The 19580-nt window shown below is 49.1% G+C and overlaps 3 protein-coding genes and 2 non-coding genes across 7 annotated transcripts; 2 read left to right on the top strand and 3 right to left on the bottom strand.

Moving 5' to 3' along the window:
- The first annotated feature begins 915 nt into the window (after positions 1-915).
- Positions 916-3488, top strand: LOC119317227 (DEAD-box ATP-dependent RNA helicase 47A-like). 2 transcript variants are annotated; one of them, XM_037591655.1, is made up of 2 exons: positions 916-1174; positions 1316-3488. In XM_037591655.1, the coding sequence occupies exon 2, from the start codon at positions 1423-1425 to the stop codon at positions 3226-3228; it is 1806 nt and encodes a 601-aa protein (XP_037447552.1). In that variant the 5' UTR covers positions 916-1174; positions 1316-1422; the 3' UTR covers positions 3229-3488. The 2 variants fall into 2 exon arrangements, with proteins under 2 accessions (XP_037447552.1, XP_037447553.1); XM_037591656.1 differs by having other exon boundaries at positions 1261-3488.
- A 186-nt stretch (positions 3489-3674) lies between these two features.
- Positions 3675-3746, top strand: TRNAT-UGU. Its single transcript has one exon. It is a non-coding gene; the product is annotated as a tRNA-Thr (tRNA).
- A 1013-nt stretch (positions 3747-4759) lies between these two features.
- Positions 4760-6204, bottom strand: LOC119317226 (protein BOLA1, chloroplastic-like). 2 transcript variants are annotated; one of them, XM_037591653.1, is made up of 2 exons: positions 6073-6204; positions 4760-5243 (listed from the first exon to the last, which is right to left on the bottom strand). In XM_037591653.1, the coding sequence occupies exon 2, from the start codon at positions 5214-5216 to the stop codon at positions 4908-4910; it is 309 nt and encodes a 102-aa protein (XP_037447550.1). In that variant the 5' UTR covers positions 5217-5243; positions 6073-6204; the 3' UTR covers positions 4760-4907. The 2 variants fall into 2 exon arrangements, with proteins under 2 accessions (XP_037447550.1, XP_037447551.1); XM_037591654.1 differs by having other exon boundaries at positions 4760-5239; positions 6073-6203.
- Positions 6205-6228: 24 nt separating this feature from the next.
- TRNAF-GAA lies at positions 6229-6301 on the bottom strand. Its single transcript has one exon. It is a non-coding gene; the product is annotated as a tRNA-Phe (tRNA).
- Positions 6302-16207: 9906 nt separating this feature from the next.
- LOC119319315 (transcription factor TCP7-like) lies at positions 16208-17061 on the bottom strand. Its single transcript, XM_037593803.1, has one exon. The coding sequence runs from the start codon at positions 16977-16979 to the stop codon at positions 16368-16370; it is 612 nt and encodes a 203-aa protein (XP_037449700.1). The 5' UTR covers positions 16980-17061; the 3' UTR covers positions 16208-16367.
- Between the last annotated feature and the right edge of the window lie 2519 nt (positions 17062-19580).

Raw genomic sequence — 19580 nt, 5'->3', positions numbered from 1 at the left:
TCGAAAAGTTATTGATGTAGACCAAGAGACGCCGATGAATGTGATCTACGAAGCAAATTGCTGCCCTGAGGAAGAAAACCTTATAAGGTCATGTACAAACTCTGAAGCCCAATAAAGCCAATCGAATATAGAAGTGTCCATCGAAAACCTAAATTAACCGGATCTCGAAAGACCTGCGCCGCTGCAACCAGATACATATATGATGTCAAGCACACCGCCGTCTGGACCATACACCGACACCTCTCTTCTCTGGTGACCTATACAGGCCAGGCCGTTATTGAAGATCGCAACGATGTACCCCTCTAGCGCCTTCGCCGAGCCTGCTTGACGATGACCGCTACTCGAGCTATCATCTCCTTCGCCATCCACGCTAGCCCTGCAACACCTCCTCGGAAGGCCACCCCCAATAGGTACCTTCCCGCCACCATCGGTGTCGCGCGGGCTTTGCCGACGACGCACACTGGCGGCGGTAAGATGGGTTAGCGACGGGCAGTGGCTAGGGTCCGGTCGACTGCCTCGACCCTGTCAGGCACACCAAGGTTTATGTGTGTTATGTTATCGTCGTCGAATATGTTACCTTGGCATTGTGTTCAAGCGAGAGCATTCACACCATGATCAATACAAGGTTGTTTAAACCCTTCCACATTTGCTTACGCAGGCGTCAACAAGCGGCGGGCTACCAATGGCAAGTCAAACATCCAGAGAGATGCATTTGAAAGAGTTTTTTTTTTAAATATGGACCTTGAGCCATTATCTACATCTATACTATCTTTTCGTGAGAAGAAAAACATTGTAAAACTTTTACATATTGATCCAAAAAGAGAAAAAAAGATCACCACTGCCAGCAAACGATCTGAACCGTCAAAAATCCATCCCCTTAGAGCAAGATTTTTCCTCTCCGCCTCCTCCCCTATCCCTTCCTCGCCCGCGCAGCCACCCTGCCCTCCTGCCTGACCTACCCAAACCCCAACCAGCCCGGCTCCAAAATCTCACCCACAGTCCAGCAGCATCGCTGTGACCTGGAGGCTGGAGCCGCCGCCGTCCGGTAGCTTTGTTTCGCCACCGACGCCTCAACCCCTCCCCCGCAACAGCCCCAGAACCCTCCCGCGTCGCCGCCATCGCCGTCCCCTTTCTGCCTCCACCCCGTTCTCAATCCCGCGCATTTGTTTCCAAGGTATGAGCTTTTGGTCATCCGTTGATTACTTGTTCTCAAACTAATTTCCCCCAATTTTCTTGTGTGCACACCGGCGCGTCGTCTAGATCCGCCCCTGGTTTTGTGACTCACCTGACCCAGTTGCCTGATTATTTCGCACAGCCACAAGCGAACCCTGCCCTGAACTTGCTGAGATATAAAGTGTTTGAAACATAACTACAGTTATCGAGCTGAGGTGCTGTGTTTGACATTGTTCAGTAATAGCATAAATGAGGCTAATTATCGGGCAAGTTCATCGGAATGTTCTTGCGCTGGCGTCATCTCGGTCATGCTTTGTCATTGGTGACCATCTCCCGTTCAGAATGCTGTCGATGCCACGGGCATCAGGGTTCCATCAGACTGCTTGGCGGGGTAGTCAAACTGTCAAGGACAGCGGCAGCACACTAACTCTGGCTAGCCTGGAAGTCCAAAGCAAAGCTGATTATGTGAAGAAGGAAAGGGTGCCACAAAGCAAAGCTGATTATGTGAAGAAGGAAAGGGAGCCACAAAGCAAAGCTGATTATGTGAAGAAGGAAAGGGGGCCACGAACTGGAGAGCCGAAGCCAAGCTCAAGAGATTCTGGTTTCAGTGTGAAACCAAAGAAGGTTTCTTCGCTTAGTCTGAAGCCAGCGAAGAGTGCATTACCAAAGCCACCAGTGGTGAAGAAGAAGCTGAAGATCGACGAGGCTTTATTTTCTGCAAGCTCATTTGAAGAGCTCGGTCTGCCGCCTTTGCTCATTGACCGGCTGAACAAGGAAGGCCTGACCTCTCCAACTGAGGTCCAGTCCGCTTCTATTCCTGTCATATCTCAAAGGCATGATGCGGTTATCCAATCATATACTGGGTCGGGGAAAACACTCGCGTACCTTCTCCCTATTCTTTCTGAAATAGGCCCCCTGAAGAGGGCTAGAGAACAGGGTAATTCTGAAAAGAGATCAGGTATAGAAGCTGTTGTCGTTGCTCCTTCAAGAGAACTAGGAATGCAGATAGTGCGAGAAGTGGAGAAGATACTGGGTCCTGATGATAAGAGACTTGTCCAGCAGCTTGTTGGCGGTGCTAACCGTTCGAGGCAAGAGGAAGCACTGAAGAAGAACAAGCCTATTATAGTTGTTGGAACACCTGGCCGTATTTCGGAAATTTCAGCGGCGGGCAAGCTACAAACTCACAACTGCCGTTTTCTTGTACTGGATGAAGTTGACCAGCTCTTATCATTTAATTACCGCGAGGATATGCATAGGATACTGGAGCATGTTGGAAGGAAACCTAGCACTTCATCTTCTAGTCACATCCTTGGCCCACTTGCTAGGCGGTCTGAACGTCAGACAATCTTGGTTTCAGCAACAGTGCCGTTTTCAGTTATACGCGCAGCCAGGAGTTGGGGCCATGATCCAGTTCTTGTTAGGGCTAAGAGTGTAGTCCCGCTTGACTCGATCACTGTTCCAAGGCCCATGCTGTCCCAGGGTGACCCTAACTCTGATTCTCCAACAATGTCAGTGAATCAAGCTGCAGTTGACAGCTTACCACCATCCTTGGAGCATTACTACTGTACAACCAAGGCTCATCACAAAGTTGACACCTTAAGGAGATGCATCCATGCCCTGGAAGCAGAGACGGTGATTGCATTTATGAACAACACCAAGCCACTGAAGGATGTTGTGTTCAAGTTGGAGGCCCGTGGGATGAAAGCTATCGAGCTACATGGAGATCTTGGGAAGCTTGCAAGGTCAACAGTCCTGAAAAAGTTCAAGGCCGGTGAATTCAGGGTTTTGGTCACAAACGAGCTGTCTGCCAGAGGACTGGACATACCAGAGTGCGACCTTGTGATCAACCTGGATCTTCCCACAGACTCTACACACTACGCCCACAGAGCTGGACGGACTGGACGTCTTGGGCGGAAAGGGACCGTTGTCTCAATATGTGAAGAAAGCGAGGCATTTATCATGAGGAAAATGCGCAAGCAGTTGGGTGTGGCCATCAAACCATGCGAATTCACTGAAGGCCAGATTACCGTTCATAAAGAGGAAGACGTGGAATAAAATTCTGCGTTGTTCAACTATCATTTTAGTTTGTCTTAAGTTGTACTGCTTTTCCTTGGCATTTAGTCCGACTGTATTTTCTTAAAATGTTGGCACTTAATACTTTTGCTCAGCGGAGACTAGATACATTGGAAAATACTGTCCTTTTTTGCTGGCGGCATTTAGCAGGAGTGCAGGCATTGAAATCTGAAAATTACCAGTCTTTCCTGGTGACGTTTAGCTGTTTACTTTTCAATATATGGTTGATGTTCAGCTGGATTATATGTTTTGGTGCCCCTCTTATTGAGCGGCACTGCAATTTGTGAGATGACTCCTATAATGCTGTGACCTTATGATGTGTATATTTGAAATTGCGCGTGCGAGATATGCGAAAAGGCTTGCAAATTCCTGCTCATTTTCGTTTGTTTGGACATAAGTAAAGCTGGATGCCATCCATTTCGCAAATAGCCCTTATAGCTCAGTGGTAGAGCGTCAGTCTTGTAAACTGAAGGTCCGTAGTTCGATCCTGCGTGAGGGCAATTTTTTCAGTGCACATGTTTTTTGATCTTCTCAGCAACACAATCCTTCAATCCATTTTGCCCTGATGCGTGCCAATGCCGTAGGGCTTTTGCACGCTCAATCCAAATGCGACACAAATCCAGTTTCTTTTTACATATGCAGTGGAACTTGCTCAGCAGTTCCTTTGGACATTCAGGAAAAGACGGAAGAAAAAAGGGCTTTTGAAGAGCAGAGGCGGCAAATTTGCCAGCAATCTGCATCGCTGCTCATGGTATGTTTCTCCAGCAAGTAGCAACCAAAAGCACTGTGTGTTGGTGTTGCAGCCTTGGCAAAGCCTGGGGACATACCCTCCTGAACCGATAACGTTGTGGCAGAGAGAGGGGGCCAAAGAGGGATTGCCAACTGGGATTTTTCAGAGCTTGAGAGTTCGAGTTCCTCCAGAGTTTTGATTATGCTTAAGCCTTTAAGCCATCAAACACAGAAAATGCGTACTGGACGACAGACAATTCATGATGGCTGAATAGGCTCAGCTGCACTTTGCTAATTGTGCTTCGATTATATTTGCTTTGCAGTCAGAATACACTTTCGGAAATAGAATAATCATTTAGTCTCACTTTCATGGTTGATGAAACTTATTGTACTTCCTTCTGTTTCAAAATATTTGATTTCCATATGTTTAAAAATGGATGTACCAATATACTAAAACATGTCTAGATACATCTATATTTTGACAAATCGAAGGCATGTATTATGGAACGGAGGGAGTACATCTTATATACACGAGCAAAGTTTTCGCCTGTATCCAAAAAAAGTGCTGATCCCCGTTTTTCACCAACACAAAGGCTTCACCTTGTGAATCCCCATTTTTTATAATTATCCCCAATTTTTATAATTATCAAATGCTTCCAAAAGTGTCACAATACAATGGTATCGAAAATCTCATCTGACCAGCATGGTGGCTAAAGGAAGAGAAATTTGTATTCGATAAATTTCCGTAAGTTCATGGCCGCAGGCAATCATGCACATAGAGAAATTCACACTTGAACCAAGGCAACAATGTCTTTATCATGAAGAAATATGCATGCCATAACATTGTTTAACCATCCGATTCATGGCTACATGCTGCTGCTGCAATCAACTTATTCTGGAACAAACATTAATCGAGTTGTAAGAAATTACATTCATGATCCCGACTCTGTTGGAGTTTTCGCAACAATGGAGATAGCATGAAGACCCGAGTTCAACTCATCGGTCAAGAGATCATACACCATCCTATGACGCTTCACAAGGCTCTGCCCTTCAAACTTCGGCGAAATTACCTTGATGTTAAAATGCGTCTCATTTGCATTGTCCTTGACAGCCGCATGCCCAGCATGTTGGTAAGAAACATCTTCGATGTCTAGTGCACTCGCCTCCAAAGAAGACTGCAGCTTTTGCCTCATCCGTGCAGCTCTCGAGAGCACAGCACTGGTACCTCGTGAACCCATCATTTTTCAGCCTGATTCAAGAGCAACTGCCTAAAAGAAGAACATATTGGTTATGCAAAGTAATCACCATTACAAGTGTAATAGCATGTTACCTGATTCATATACATAAGCAATGGATTGACATGAACCAACAGTCCCCACTCCAAGGCCAGAGTTGTATAACACAAACAAGAAAAATGCCTTGGCCTAAACTAATCTCAAATGTTCATTCCCCAAAGTCATAAAAAAAACACTATCATGTAGCACATATCTGTTCTTGTAACACCGGCTGGTCCCAGTGTCCATTTGTAGATTCTAATTTCTTGGACAACTAATATGAATTCAAGAGACAGAAAATAGTGTATCTTTCCTTCATTGACAAAATTACCATCCAATTGGAATCGATCGAAAACAGCCTAACAGCACCACTGATGCTAACTTTTAGAATTTCAAACCGTGTTTCCTTCTATGTCGTGAATTGTAAGCCCCAGATATACATAAATCAAAACCTAGACGATGCAATCGGAGACAAAATCAAAACCTAGATGATGCAATCCGACACAAAATCTGTTACCTAGATGGTGAAATTGGACCGTCCTTACATGGATGGATCACACGAGGCGCAGATTGAGGCGGAAAATACTAGCAAGGAATCAAATATTGCACTCCTGTTAGTGAAATTAGTAGGCACGCGGAGTATTTTCGAAGCGGATCTGACGAGAAGCTTGCGGCGAAAACGAAAAGGTTCTAGGGTTGCTATGGTCGAGTCCTATATCTAGGTAATGGAGATAATAAGATTAACTGGCGGTACAAAATCTTCGTGGGAGCGCGCTGGAGCAGTACGCAGTAATAAGCAAAGAAAAGAAAAGGCAGAACTTACGTCGTTGCTGGAGGTTGTGGCGTCGTGTGTTGCGGTCGGAGGTGGAGAAGGAAGACGGCGGCTTAGGGGTGGGGAAGAGGAAAGCAGAGGAACAATTAGAAAAAAAGCCCAAGTATATACCTGGAATTTTCGTATGGGAGAAAAAAAAAAGATGTATGCGGTGAGCGTGGATCGAACACGCGACCTTCAGATCTTCAGTCTGACGCTCTCCCAACTGAGCTATCCCCGCTTCGTGATTGCAGACAAACTTCAGACTATATGTCCTCACATAGATTTTATTTAGTTCCAGCTGAGTTTTTTTTTTTTGCGGGGTTCCAGCTGAGAATCTGCATCATGTTTCACTTTGCCGCAAATGCTCTTCATGTCAGTTATACTAGACAGATAAAACATTGCGATTCGAGCAAATCCAACATACATCCTTCTACTGGGTCTATAAATTTGACTGAGAGTGGCAATTCACACCGCACGAAAACCGTCAACGATATTTGGACACGGCTTTTCAGGGGAGAAAAAAAGAGCCTAGTCCCGTCCGCCCCGCCGAGCACGCTCAGCTCGGTTTCACGTGTGGCGCACGGCAGGGCTAGTCGACCGTGACCGAGCTGACGGCCTATCTCCCCAGCTTATCCACTGGCGCAGGCGCAGGCGACGCGCAGCACGGAGAACCAAAAGGTACGGGGCGACCGAGACCGCTAGCGACGAGGCTTCCCGGCGACCCGCGTGCAGCCGTGCACCACCGACGGAAGGATACTACGGAGAGTTCACCGGAGAACTGGCCATGTTTTGACCACACGGCGGGCGGGCGAGCGGCGAACGGGCGCAGGGACGACAGTGCGCGCAGGTCGGCACATGCGCGTGGTAGTACCGCCCCCAATGGCAAAGGAGGAATATGCAGAGAGGGAGAGGGCGGGCGCAGCTGGCGGCCACCAACCAGCTCCTGTGACACGGCGAGAGGACGGACGGACGGGCATGCATGGCACGCCAGTCTGCACCAGCGTCTGCATCCGATCAGCGAGCTGCGAGCGCTCGCGTGTTGTGCCTGCCAACAGCGGTTTGCCTGGCGCTCTGACGGGTCTCGGTCACCCCGGTCGGTCTGCGCCTGTGTCGCTTTTTACTGTAGCTTGCAGGAGGCTTTGCTTGCATGCAGATGCATGTTTCTGCGTCGCCCAGCCGAGGACCAGACGTGTCGCGGGCTTGTGCTCGCGTACGTACTGCACTGGCTTTGCACTTGCAGGTTTCACGCAAGATTGAGGCTGTTTGATTTGTGATTAACTTAGCCAAAGTTTACCACAACTAAAATTAAGCAATTTAAACCAATTTAGGTGAGTGTTTGGTTTAAGCCACATCTTAGGCAACCTACACTTGGGTCCCACATGACATACACATGTTAGACTGTATTTACATGTGTATATTGTAACGTTGTATACCACCTCATTATATATATATATATATATATGTGATAGGCCACCCATAGAGGATTGTGCCGGTTCCCCCCAAAGCCTATTGTCTTACATGGTATCACGCTAGGTTACGTCCGCTTCCGCCTAAAAACCCTAAACCGCCGCCGCCGCCGCCGCCGCCGCCGCGCCCGCCGTCGCCGTCGCCCGACTGCTATGACGTCCGCCGCTGCGTCCGGCTCCACCGCCACCGGTTTTCTGCCGGCCTCCCTCGCGGCACTTCTCTCGAGGCCGCTGGATGCCGCCTCCCTTCAGGCGCCGATCGGGACACGGAGCGTCGGCTCCCTCTTCGCGCTCCCGCCGGCTGCTACTTCGCCCGGGCAGGCGCTTGTGGCCCACACCGCCGCCGCCCCGTCAACCGCGGCTGTCGCGCCCTCGGCCACTGCGCCGCTGGTGGCGGAGGACGTCGCGCTGGCAGGCTTCGCGGCGTCAACCGCGGCCATCGCGCCCTCTGTCACCGCGCCGGCTGCCCCTCTGACTGTCTCCACGGTGGTCTCACCTCAGCCAGTCTCCTCGATGGGATCGCAGCCGCCGCCGCCGTTTCACTTCGGCCATCTCATCACCATCAAGTTGTCGTCGGACAATTACATCTTCTGGCGCGCGCAGGTTCTTCCGCTTCTTGGGAGTCACTATCTGCTTGGCTATGTCGACGGCTCTCTCCCTTGCCCTCCTGCGCTGGTTGATAGCGTGCACGGTCCGGTCTATAATCCGGCTCACCGTGTCTGGACAGGGCAGGATCAGGCGAACCTCTCCTCCATCCAGGGGACGCTCTCTCCGGCCGTTGCTGGGCTTGTTGTCTTCGCCAAGACGTCCCACGAGGCATGGACTATTCTTGAGCGCTCGTTTGCGGCACAGTCGCAGGCTCGTGTATCTGGGCTCCGTCGCCAACTTGGGGAGTGTCAGAAGCTTGACTCCACCGCCACTGAGTTCTACAACAAAGTCAAGAGTCTCGCCGACACGCTGGCCTCCATTGGACAGCCCCTCACCGACTCCGAGTTCAACTCGTTTATTGTCAATGGTCTTGATGAGGAGTATGACGCCCTAGTCGAGATCATCAATGAGAGGGGCAACTCCACGCCCATGCCAGCACACGAGGTCTTTTCACGCCTCCTGCTTACTGAGCAACGAGTCGAGACGCGCCGATCCAGGGGCAACGGCGCCCTCTCGGCACACGCCGCCACCAAGGGTGGTCGCTCCTCTGCTTCATCCAGGGCTCCTTCGGGGCAGTCACCACCACCCGCCTCGGCCCCTCCTCCTACTGCGACGCTACCAGGGGCTGGCGGTCCACGTGTGTGCCAGCTTTGTGGTCGCGATGGGCACTGGGCCTCGAAGTGTCACAAGCGCTTCCAGCGGGGTTTTCTTGGTCTCGGCAATGACGGGAAGGATACACGCAACTTTGCTCGTCAGGTCGCCATGGCTGATCGTCCGCCGCCGTAGAAGCCACAGGGACACACTCAGTCCTACTCCATTGATCCCCACTGATACATGGACTCTGGGGCGACAGAGCACCTGACCAGTGAGATGGGGAAGCTTCACACTCGTGAACCCTACCATGGCTCCGACAAGATCCACACCGCCAATGGAGCAGGTATGCACATCTCTCATATTGGTCAAGCATCACTTCTCACTAGACATGCCAATAGGAGTCTTCAACTTCGCAATGTTCTTCGAGTTCCATCTGTGACACGTAATCTTCTTTCAGTTCCTAAACTCACTCGTGATAATAATGTGCTTTGTGAATTTCATCCTTTTGATCTTTTTATTAAGGATCGGGGCACGAGGGACATTCTTCTTAGTGGGCGGCTCTGCCAAGGTCTCTATCGTCTGGAGCATCCTGGCGTCGCTCGCGTCTTCAGTGGAGTTAGGGTATCTCCGTCACAGTGGCATGCTCGTCTTGGTCACCCGGCCACACCTATTGTCCGGCATGTTTTGCGTCGTCATGAGCTTCCTAGTGTGTCTAGTAATAAAGATGTAGCAGTGTGTGATGCTTGTCAGCAGGGGAAGAGTCATCAACTTCCTTTTTCGGAGTCCAGTCGTGAGGTGAAACATCCTTTAGAACTTGTGTTTTCAGATGTATGGGGTCCTGCTCAGACTTCTGTTAGTGGTCATAATTACTATATCAGTTTTGTTGATGCTTACAGCCGCTTTACCTGGCTTTATCTTATCAAACGTAAATCTGATGTGTTTGACATTTTTGTTCAGTTCCAAAAACATGTTGAACGCCTTCTCAAGCACAAAATTGTTCATGTTCAGTCGGACTGGGGTGGCGAGTATCGCAACCTCAACTCCTTCTTTCAGTCGCTTGGGATCACTCACCGTTTAGCATGTCCACATACACATCAGCAGAATGGTTCAGTAGAACGTAAGCATCGTCACATTGTTGAAGCTGGTATGACTCTTTTGGCCCATGCATCTGTTCCGTTTCGTTTTTGGAGTGATGCTTTCACCACTGCATGTTTTCTCATCAATCGTACTCCCACTCGTGTTTTGAATATGAAGACTCCCATTGAAGTTCTCCTTAATGAACAACCGGACTACACCTTTCTCAAGGTGTTTGGGTGTGCTTGCTGGCCCCATCTCCGTCCATATAACAAGCGTAAACTCGAGTTTCGTTCCAAGAAGTGTGTTTTTCTTGGTTATAGCTCTCTTCATAAAGGATACAAATGTCTTCATGTGCCCACTAATCGTGTCTACATCTCTCGGGATGTTGTGTTTGATGAGCATGTTTTTCCCTTTGCCAAACTCCCTGTGTCCACTACCGAGCCACTTGTCATGCATTCATCCTCTGTTGCTTCTGACCAATTTGATGATGTTGCATATTCTCCTCTATTGTTGCCTAACCATGGTGCAGGCACTGGTCGTGGGGCTCGTTTGGAGATTCTGGAAGTGCCATCTTCCTCTTCGTCGCCATCGCCTTCATCCTCGGCACCTTCTGTTGTGCATGAGGAGCACATGGCACCCCTGCATGGCCTCGGTTTCCGTGCTCATGCACGGCCGATCGACGTCCTGGCCCGGTCGCCTCTGGCTTCTGGGCTGCCTTCGCCATCGTCGCGCCCTGCAACCCCGCCGACTGGGCCGGCCTCCTCGGTCCCCGTCTCGCCCAGGGCGTCGGGGCAGTCATCATCAGGCCTGGCCTCGCCCGCCCCTGCCTCGCCCAGGGTGTCTGGGCCCTTCTCACCAGGGCCGGCCTCGCCTGCTCTTGCCTCGCCAAGGCCGTCTGGGCCGGTGTCACCGGAGCTGGCCTCGCCCACTCTCGGTTCGCCCATGGCCTCTGAGCCCCTGTCGTCGGGCCAGTCTTCGCCATGCAGCCCGGAGTCGTCTGTCCCGAGCTCGCCTGAGGTGATTCCTGCATCTCCGGCGACCGTCACGTCTCCGTCACCTTCGCCTCCGCCGGCTCCTGCTGCTGCTCTATGTCCACATACGCGCAGTCGGAGTGGCATTTTTCAGCCTAAGCAACGTCACGATGGCACAGTTGCTTGGTTAGCGGCGTGCATGTCTGCTGCTCTCGCAGATCCATCCTCTGAGCCACGCACGTATCAAGCTGCTATGCACATTCCTCATTGGAGAGAGGCCATGGAGCAGGAGTATCAAGCGCTTCTTCGCAATCAGACATGGACTCTTGTTCCTCCACAATCACGGGTAAATGTCATTGATTCCAAATGGGTTTTCAAAGTGAAGAGGCATTCTGATGGGTCCATTGAGCGCTATAAGGCTCGTCTGGTTGCTCGTGGTTTTCGACAGCGTTTTGGACTTGACTATGAAGACACCTTCAGTCCAGTGGTCAAGCCTACTACCAACAGACTTCTTCTCTCTCTGGCTGTTATTCGAGGTTGGTTTCTTCGTCAGCTTGATGTTCAAAATGCTTTTCTTCATGGTGTCTTGGCGGAGGAGGTTTACATGCGCCAGCCTCCGGATTTCTCTGATCCGGATCGCCCTGATCATCTCTGTCGTCTGTCCAAGGCAATTTATGGTCTGAAGCAGGCTCCTCGTGCTTGGCATGCTCGTCTTGCAATGGCTCTTCGTGCTCATGGTTTTGCATCATCAACTGCTGACTCCTCATTGTTTCTTCTTCAAAGGCCTGAGGTTACTATGTACTTGTTGGTCTATGTAGATGATATCATTTTGGTCAGCTCCTCTCAATCGGCTGCTACTGCGCTTTTTCGCTCACTTGTTGCTGATTTTGCGGTCAAGGACCTTGGGAAGCTTCATTACTTTCTTGGTGTGGAGGTTACTTCTCGTGCTGCTGGCCTTGTTATGACGCAGAAGAAGTACTCTCTGGATTTGTTGCAGCGAGCTGGAATGCTTAAGTGCAAACCGACGACTACACCCATGTCTACCACTGATAAGCTCAATGCTGTTGATGGTGTGCTTCTTTCTTCTTCTGATGCGACAGAGTACAGGAGTATTGTTGGTGGGCTCCAGTACTTGACGATCACGCGACCAGACATTTCCTATGCTGTTAACCGAGTCTGCCAGTATCTGCAGTCACCCCGTGACACTCATTGGTCTGCTGTTAAGCTGATTTTGCGCTATATTCGTTTCACGGTGGCTCATGGTTTGCATATTCCGCCGTCTGACTCTGGTTGTCTTTCAGCATATTCTGATGCAGACTGGGCTGGCAATCCGGATGATAGGCGATCCACGGGGGGTTATGCTGTCTTCTTTGGCTCTAACCTGATTGCCTGGAGTGCTCGGAAACAGGCTACTGTCTCGCGTAGCAGTACTGAGGCTGAGTATAAGGCTGTGGCCAATGCCACATCAGAGATCATCTGGGTACAGTCCTTGCTTCAGGAGTTAAGTATACCCCAATCACAGCCTCATGTTCTTTGGTGTGATAACATCGGTGCTACATACCTTTCTGCAAATCTGGTATTCCATGCCCGAACGAAACACATTGAAGTTGACTATCACTTTGTGCGTGAACGTGTCTCTCAGAAGCAACTACAGATCAAGTTTATTTCTTCCAAGGATCAACTTGCTGACATCTTCACCAAGCCATTGCCTTTGCCACAGTTTGAGACTTGCATGCGCAATCTTACCCTTCTAGATTCATTAGAAAGTGGCTAAGATTGAGGGAGGGTGTTAGACTGTATTTACATGTGTATATTGTAACGTTGTATACCACCTCATTATATATATATGTGATAGGCCACCCCTAGAGGGTTGTGCCGGTTCCCCCCAAAGCCTATTGTCTTACAACACACAAAAAGTATGGCAAGATTCCCTTAGGCTTACCAATTTATGGCTCTTATTTTGATGAAATAATCTTAGACAAGCTTGACAAAAATATGTGGTAAAATGTGACAATGCTAGTCCTAGAACCAAAGTCGGGCAGGCACGACCATTGTTATATGTACATGCATCACCACGTGTTACTATTACAGAAGTACGGATCAGGCTGTAAACCATCCAAAGTTGTCCAGAATTTTTATAGCTTGTGAAAAACTAAACTGCAAACTGAAGCTAGGCCGAGGATCATTAGCTTTTTTAAACCCTGATAAGTGTCACTTGTGTGGGATAGACGACACATAGCTGCTTCAAATATTTTTGATGACAAGTTTAATGACACGAGGATGACAACTTTAGTTGTCAAGCATGACCACTTTTTCAATGGCAAATTTCAGTTTTTTTGGAGTTTGTTTTTTTCTTTTTGGATGGCAACTTTAATTGTAAAAGACGTCAGGGACAAAATGCTTTGTACCACATGTGTGACACTTATTAGGATGTTTTTTATGGTGTACCTTGATCTTAATCGATTGAGACTTAACCAAGTCCTAGTCAAGTGACATAACATGTAGAAAAATCTGAAGAAGAAAAATGCACTGATCTCAATATAAGATTTCATGGATATAGTATCGACTAGACTTAGTTAAGTCTCAGTTGACTGATAAAAAATCTGAAGAAAAAATTGCACTCATCTCAATATAGGATCCCGTGGATATAGCATGACTTAACTAAGTCTCAGTTGGCTGATAGTATGTAACAAGTCTGTTTTTTCTTTACTGAATGACCCTTTTCAAACTTCTTCTCTCGAGCGCACACAAATTGATGTCCTGTCTTTAGAGTAGGCATAGCGAACTATACAAGACAAGCTTTCATCATAACCCGATGAGAAGTAAATACCACCTCAATTGGAACGAACACTAAATTGAGCTCTGCTTGCCGACACACCAAACCCCTTGAGGACTCCTTTGCATTGTAGGAATTTTGTTAGCAACTGATCTGGGTTTTCATTCCATCCAAATCGAATCTGACTCCCTGGAGGTGGTTAATGCTTGTTCAGGACAAGAAAGAATCTGGAATGGCGCTTCAGCTGTTTATGCAGAATGCTTCATCATGGCTGGCTTGATAGGTTCAGTACACTTTTTGCATTGTAACCGAGAAGCGAATGCGGTAGCTCATAGTTTAGCTAAGTTTTCTTATGGAAATAATGAGACTTGTAATTGGGTCCATGAACCCCCAGACTTCCTGGTTAATGTGTTAGTGAACGATGTAACCTTATTGCCAAGTTAATAAAGTGAGCCATGATGGCATTCCCTAAAAAAAGGAATTTTGTAGGAATCTCATGGGATAAAATTTGTATAGAAAAAATTCTTTTAGAGCCCTTTGGTTTATAGGAATATAATTCTATTCCTATGAAGGAAACACTTTCAATTTCATAGGAAAATAAACATTAGTCTAGACCCAATGAAAAAATGCTATCATGTGAACCAAAAGCCATTTTATTTTTTATTCATCGGATTTCAGACACGTGTCATCTCTGAGTGTCTAAAATAGTTGCCAGGTGAATGACGGAACTCCGATAGCCCCGAAAAGGCCATCGTCTTGGTCTCACCTAAGACGGCGTCTATAACGCCCCTGAAGAACAATCTGAAACAACGGCGAGCAACAAAGAACCTCCAAGCAATGCCTCGAAAAACAATGCTCCCAACAGAGAAATGATGACGAGGACACCGCCATCGTCGGTTCGGATCAAAACCTAGACTTTCGTCTGGAGACAACAAACCAAAGAAGAGGGAGTGAGGTACCCACACACTACAACAACGTCTCCAAGGAAGGGAACAAAACCACGAGTGTCACCACTGTTGGCACCAACCATAGCTCAACAAGATTTTCATCTGTATCACCAGCAGCTACATCCGAAATCCATCAAAATAGGTGTAACACCGTCCCTATTGGTTCACATTGCCGCTACCGCAACACCTTGCCATAGAAGCCACCTACGAACAATATCACCACCGCAAAAACGGTTAGCACTACCAAGCTGAGCACACACCTCGCCACCGGTACCTCCATGGGGCCCAATAGCCTCCGAGACCCGCCAACACCACGCCTACTAGCAACCAACAAACCAGACCCCACAGGCCACCTAGATCCAGATCAGAAGGATCCAGGACCCTAGGGCATCGTCACCGAAACCTCGCCACGCCGTCAGGAGCACCACCGGACGAGGAGGGCCATCGGTGGGGGAAACCTAGGGTTACACGCCCCCGGAAAAAGCGCGGGTGTGATACCTGGGGCCAGATTTGGAAATAAGTTCTCTGGGTCCATGAGCGGGTCAAGTTTGACCAAGGATTATATATAGCACAAGTATACCTCCCTTCGTTTGTTTTTACAAGACGTTTCAAACAGCTTGCTTTGTATTCTTTTGAATAGTGTTTGAATGTGTTTTGTATTCTTTTGAATAGTGTTTGAATGCGTGAAACGTCTTATATAAAAATAAACAGAGGTAGTACGAGCCGTTGTAGGAGTAGTACATGGTACTCTAGCTAGCTAGGCTCTGACACACGATGTACGGTGCGAGTCGTGACCACCAACCGACATGTACGCGCGTTTCCCTTACCGGGACCTTCTGACATTTCACTCATTTTCCAGTCCTGAATATGGCCATCATATCGTACTATGTAGTACACTGTTTAGTAGTAACGCACGGTTAAAATTACCAATACATATACTCGTACATGCATGCGTTACTAGTAAACAGTCAACAGTGGCAGTGATGCCCTGCCATGCGCAAGAAGAACCAGGTCAACCTTGCCTGCTGCAGGCCGCTGCAAGTCCGTAGGAGCACGTATGGTGGTACCAAAGGCAGGGCATCTTTCCAGCAGCTTTGACACGAATCCGGTCTACATGCACGACGGCGCCAGCCTTTCTCAGAGCGCAACTGTGCACCTGCAGCGCCGCAGCCTTTCCTCGCGCCCTTTGCCCCCCTCGTCCTGCCCTCGGAGCATGGAGAGGCCGGGGAAGCGAAAGCCAATTCATGGGAGAATCCATGGGGTTGGGGAAACGACGGAATCCAGGGCACTCGCAGCGTTATCATTTGTTCAATCTGCGGCCATGCGTGCATGGATAACCGAGATTTTCCAAAGCCGATTCCTCTTACCCCTACCTCAACAATCAACATACAGTTGTAATGGGGGCTCTTGAACGAAGAATTTCATGCTCCCGAATGGGAAATTGATGTTTGATCGAGACCAACGAAGATAATGACGGCACAGCTTGTGAATGCTACACTGCGTTTTAGCTGTTGAATGGCTTGGCCTCGTACCGACGAACATGCTAAGTGAAACAGGTTCCATGAGAAGTCGTATTACACGATCCACTTGAAGCCAACGACAGATACTAAAAGGTTTCTAACAGATGCAGCTGGGATTGGGATGTAGTACTCCTAAGTAAGCGTCTAGTGAAATCGCAAATCTTCACCGATTAAACTGCAGAAAGAAAGAACACACGACGATCGAGAATTCGAGTTCGACGGGCAGGGAAGTACACCCAGGATCCTAGACCCCCAAAACAGAAAGATAATCAAGAACACTCGTCAGGACTGTTGATCCACCGGGTCTACTCCTCGGCGCGCCGAGCGGCGCCGGAGAGCGCGGCGACAAGGTTGAGGTGGTGGTGGTGGACCTGCGCCATCGGCATGTACGCGGCCTGCGCATCCAGCGGCGAGAACCCCCACGTGTCCTGCCGCGGCGGCGCCTGCAGTGCCGCCCAGAACGCCGACGTTGCAGCCCCCGCGCCGAAGGCGTCGTTCTCCTCCTCGCGCGGGCGCTTGCCGAGGAGGGTGTGCGGGTACGAGAAGGAGGAGGATGAGGAGGTGGATGGCGCGGAGGAGGACACGAAGGCGGCGGGGGTGGTGCCGGTCCCCGTGGCGGCGAGGATCGAGGGCTCCGCCTGCCGGAGCAGCCACTCGATGGTCTGGCCGTCGGACTTGAGCCCCAGCTCGCGCGTGAGCTGGAACACGCGCGCGGCGCACACGATCGGCATGCGCACGCGCCGACCGCGCCCGTTCACCTTGCTGTGCCGGTCCTTCACGCTGCCACCGGCCTTCTTGCTCGCCGCCGGAGCCAAGCCAGCGTCGGCGGAGGCGGCGGCGGGTGCCATCGTCATCGGTAGGTGCTGCTGGTAGACGTGGAAAGGGCTGGAGGCGGCGGCGATGTCGTGGGAGGTCATGGCGTCTGCTGACTGCTTCGCTCGCTGTACGTTGGAGGGAGGAGGGAGCGTGGGGGCGGTGATCCGGTGGGGTTTGTGAGGCTTTGAGGTGACGGGGTGGAGCGGGGACACGGCGGATAGGTTTATATAATGCGTCCGTTTGCTATTTGCGGAACTTCCGGTTAAACCGCGCTAGATTTTTCGAGTTTTCATATTTTTTTCCAAATAAGTTTGTTTATTTATGTGCAATTGTATTTGTAGTAGAATGTGTGTAATCATGTAATCATGTCGGTAACAAAATCTTGTGAGCTATGCGGAGCAGATGATTCATGGCAACATTCTCTAATCCATTGCAACATGGCGCGATGCGTGTGGGACCCTGAACTTGTTGAAGTCATGGAAAACAATACCGAGCCTGATACGAAGAGGTGGGTTTTTGCCTTGTTGGATAGCTTACCTCATGGAGATTTCACTAGAGTGCTAGTTACCCTATGGGCGATTTGGCACGCGCGCCGCAAGGCCATTCACGAACAGAATTTTCAGTCCCCACATGCTACCAACCATTTCATCAACACGTATTTACGTGAGCTTAATGAGTCCAGAGTAAAAAAGAAACCGGCCGGTTCTTCTACGGCCAGCACGCACTTGAGGCGACGACGGATCCCGCCGGTTGCAGGCTGCTGCAAAATTCATGTTGATGGGGCTACTTCGCGTACATCAAATGATGGGTCTATAAGTGCCGTTTGCAGGGATGACATGGGAAAGTATCTTGGTGCATCAGCAGTAAGATACACAGGTATTAATGATCCGGCGACACTCGAAGCCTTGGCGTGCAGAGAAGCTCTCTCCCTTGCCCTCGACCTCTCACTATCTCATGTGTTGGTAGCCTCAGATTGCAAGGAGGTTGTCGCGGACATACACAAGGGCACGGGCGGCCGTTACGCGAGCATTGTTAAAGAGATCATCTCCCGAGGTTCACAGTTTTCAGCATGCTCCTTCATCTTCGAAGGGCGCGAGACAAACTTTGAGGCGCACAGCCTCGCCAAACACACTTTGGGACTCTCTCCGGGACGCCATCTCTGGCTACTTAATCCCCCGGATTTATCTTGTATTCCTATGTATTTGGATATTGATCAATAAATGAGAGTGTGTTTGGACTCAAAAAAAAATCTATAAAAATATAAGACTCTACTAAGCAATTTTATACTCTCTCCATTCCACAATGTAATGCGCCCACGTTTTCTGAGATCCAAGGTTAACCGTAAATTTAACCAACGAGACCAACTACGACGGGAGCAACAATTATATCACCGAATTCATATAAAAATACGAATTCAGTGATATAATTTTTATTCCCGCCGCAATCAGTCTCATTGGTTAAATTTATGGTCAAAATTGAATCTCAAGAAGCAGGGACGCACTACAATTTGAAATGGAGGGAGTAGTAAAATATGGAAGGGCATCTTCAAAGCAGACCCTTAAACCGTCCGTAACTGTTCGGATGGCACGGTCCCAACGTATTTAGCCGTCCAACATGGGCTGTATCGATCCACCAACTTGTCCGAACACACTTTTTTCTGCAAAGTCAAAACAAATTTGGGGGGCTTTATGGGAGTCCAGACAGAAGCCGCGTAAGACTCCGATACTCCCGGCCCACCCAAAACCCCTCCCAAGCCTCGTGTGTCCATCCTCCCATCTTTCTCTGAATCAATTTTTCTCTTATGCCTCTTGCCGCCGCTCCACCACCCCGGCCACCCCGCCACACCCTTGTCAGAACTCCACGACTCTAACTCCTCCGACGCTACACCCGGGCTCCAGACGCTTCTCCTCCACTGCCGCTCCATGCCTCTCCTTCGCCCGCTGCACAAGTACCATCCGCCCCTACGGTACTCACCAGGCCCGACAATTGTTCGGTGAAATGCACTTGCTCATTTTTTGTCCCTTATTCTTTGAAGCAATGGATTTGAATATGGAGTACATATATGAGCACTTTGTTGATTTGTCCGACAACTCGTCCGATGAGGATGACTACACGGATGAGACAGCGATGATGCAGGCGGTCCTTGCAGAAGCGAAGCATGTGAAAGAGCATGTTCTCAGTTTCAAGGGCCGTCGAGTGCTCAACCGCAACATGCCCCCGATGATCGTCAAAGATGCTGCCATAGGGTGAGGATGTTGCCGTAGGTCTTGAATTTGAGAACATATGTGATTCTATCGAACTTCATGACCAAAATCTGGCCACATTTGATGAGTTTGTTCAAATGCATCAACAAATTCATTATCAACAAACTCATGAGCAACTGAATGGAGATCTGATTTAGCATATGTGGGCAGTTAAAAGGGACAACATTATTGGAGTGTAATATTTAAATTACAACTACTGCTGCATTTGAACATTTTTTAGCTAAATTGAAACTAGATATGCGGCTATTTTGAGCGTGCAAATGTATGCAGTTTTTTTTAAAAAAATTGAGAACACATGTATGCGACTAGGTTTGGATGGCTGGCTCTGGCAACGGTGTCAGCGGACAAATGCGATGTCTGGTTTGCGAGTCAAAGTTAGACATACCCTAATAATGTACTCCCTTTGTATGCACTCCCTCGATAAACTAATATAAGATG

Source organism: Triticum dicoccoides, chromosome 6A (genome assembly GCF_002162155.2).
Source record: "Triticum dicoccoides isolate Atlit2015 ecotype Zavitan chromosome 6A, WEW_v2.0, whole genome shotgun sequence".
Lineage (NCBI taxonomy): Eukaryota > Viridiplantae > Streptophyta > Magnoliopsida > Poales > Poaceae > Triticum > Triticum dicoccoides.
Note: the sequence above shows the minus strand (reverse complement) of the source record. Positions and strands in the feature narration are given on the sequence as shown.

Coding starts and splice junctions, on each gene's coding strand:
- LOC119317226 (XM_037591653.1), bottom strand. CDS start 5,216: ATGATGGGTTCACGAGGTACCAGTGCTGTGCTCTCGAGAGCTGCACGG.
- LOC119319315 (XM_037593803.1), bottom strand. CDS start 16,979: ATGACCTCCCACGACATCGCCGCCGCCTCCAGCCCTTTCCACGTCTAC.
- LOC119317227 (XM_037591655.1), top strand. CDS start 1,423: ATGAGGCTAATTATCGGGCAAGTTCATCGGAATGTTCTTGCGCTGGCG.